Consider the following 1787-nt stretch of genomic DNA (forward strand, 5'->3'; position numbering starts at 1 on the left):
ACGCTCTTCTGATTCAGGTTATACTCATCTATCCCCTTTCTTCTGAGAAGGAGGTTTCTCAGGGCGTGAGATCGAGGAGGGAATCTCTGCTGTGTGTTCACAGACAGCAGGCAGTCCCTGTCCTGCTTGGGTGTAGGTGTGGTTTACCGCCTCTCCTCACAGTCGACGGCAAACGCATTGAAGGGGTGGGAGTAATGACTGACGGTTGTAATTAGCAAAGCCCCAGCTGAGAGCCAATTAAAAACTGGCAACATTTTTGCCTCCATTGCAAACTGAGCAGTGAATCTTGCATTTTGGAGACCCGCAAGAACCGGATTAAGGGGTTCATCCCTCCTGTTACCTAGAACTTGATGATTCTGCTCTCATGATTTAAATGACCTAAACCTAAAGAGGGAGCACTGGAGCGTTCAGGCCTCTAAAGCTGATGAGCTCTGAGGAAACCTTGGTGAACCATCCCGTTTGGGCTCATTTGTTTACATCGGGTCCTGGTGTCTTTTGTAGCCTGGCCAGTCCTTGTCGGTTCAGCGTGATAAACTGGAGAACACCTTTTTGTCAGTCGCACCAGTGAGACTTAAAGGCTCAAGTGGTTTCTAAATTGCTGTCGGTACCTTTTTGTGTTGAAAGTGGGGCTTAGTCTGTTCTGAGAGCAGGGGTGCGAGGAGGGCAACGTCCCTGGGTGGAGCAGAACAAGCCAAGACTCGTTAGCTCTCTGCAGTCCCTGTATTTTTCCGCTTTCTCTTGCACAGCTGCCCCTGTTGTTCTTTCTCCAGGGACACGCATTAGCTCCTTCAGCCAGGCAGACTTGGCCTCTCGCCGCGTCCGGTACGTCCACACCAGCGAGACCGAAAAGCACAGGGATGCCTTCAGCTTCTCTGTGTCTGATGGAACCCACGAGGTAAAGCCCGGCGAGGTTTTTTGCCTGGATCGGAGCAGGCTCTTGAGTCGGTAGGATGCGATGGGAGCCGGTTTTCCTCTTACTCACCAGACAAGCCAAAATGAAGGGACCCAAACTCTGGATCGCCGTGGCCTCCCTAAAGCATTGACTGTTTCAGTGGAGTCGCGCTCCTGGTAGACTGAACTCTTCAAGAGAGGCTTTTCCTTCTGTTCCAGGTGAGCCAGACGTTTGACATCACCATAAACCCCGTGGACGACTCCTTGCCTGTAGTGCAAAGCCTTGGGATGACGGTTCAGGAAGGTGTAAGAAAAACCATCACGGAGTTTGAGCTTAAAGCCACAGATGCGGACACAGAGGTGAGGCGGGACTCCCCCTTGCCTCCTCCCTCCCCTCTTCTGCCTCACATCGGGGCTGTCAGGTAAATGGGCTGGTGTTCAAAGCCAGGGATTACAGCCCCGATCGTGTCTCCCTGCGATCGTCCCCTGTCTGATCACCACATCAAACAAACAGCTAGTGGGAGGCCCAGGCTGTGTATAAATAGAGGAATGAGTGAGCAAAGCAGAGCCCTGGCTCAAGGAACGCCCTCGGGTGGGATGTCTCTCAGACACACACGCCACAAACCTGCACGGAAAACATTTGGAAGTTGTGATCAGAGCTAATCCTCGCCCTATCCTGCCTTCTCTCTGAACACCGTGGGCTTGAACCGAGCTTCTGCCTTGCCTTGGCATCGAATTTGTGCCTAGCTCAGATGAAAATGGCATTCCTCCTCCTCCTCCGGGGTCTGGCTGGAGGCTGAGCAGTCTTGTGTTGGCTCTGCCTCGCTGCACTGCAGTTTCCCTCTCAGCGAGAGATCCTGCCCCAGCGGTGGATCGCCTCAGCGCGCAGTACTGCG

At 53.3% G+C, this 1787-nt stretch overlaps 1 protein-coding gene across 1 annotated transcript in view; it reads left to right on the forward strand.

Moving 5' to 3' along the window:
- Nucleotides 1-1787, forward strand: part of FRAS1 (Fraser extracellular matrix complex subunit 1) — a gene marked incomplete at both ends in the record, with an annotated part of 49120 nt that overhangs the window by 36454 nt on the left and 10879 nt on the right. Inside the window, 2 exons of the mRNA XM_010134267.1 lie at nt 771-895; nt 1111-1251. Of these exons, the coding sequence (XP_010132569.1) occupies nt 771-895; nt 1111-1251 (266 nt within the window). The remainder of the gene's footprint in view (nt 1-770; nt 896-1110; nt 1252-1787) is intronic.

This window comes from Buceros rhinoceros, unplaced genomic scaffold (assembly GCF_000710305.1).
Source record: "Buceros rhinoceros silvestris isolate BGI_N320 unplaced genomic scaffold, ASM71030v1 scaffold25740, whole genome shotgun sequence".
NCBI classification, from domain to species: domain Eukaryota; kingdom Metazoa; phylum Chordata; class Aves; order Bucerotiformes; family Bucerotidae; genus Buceros; species Buceros rhinoceros.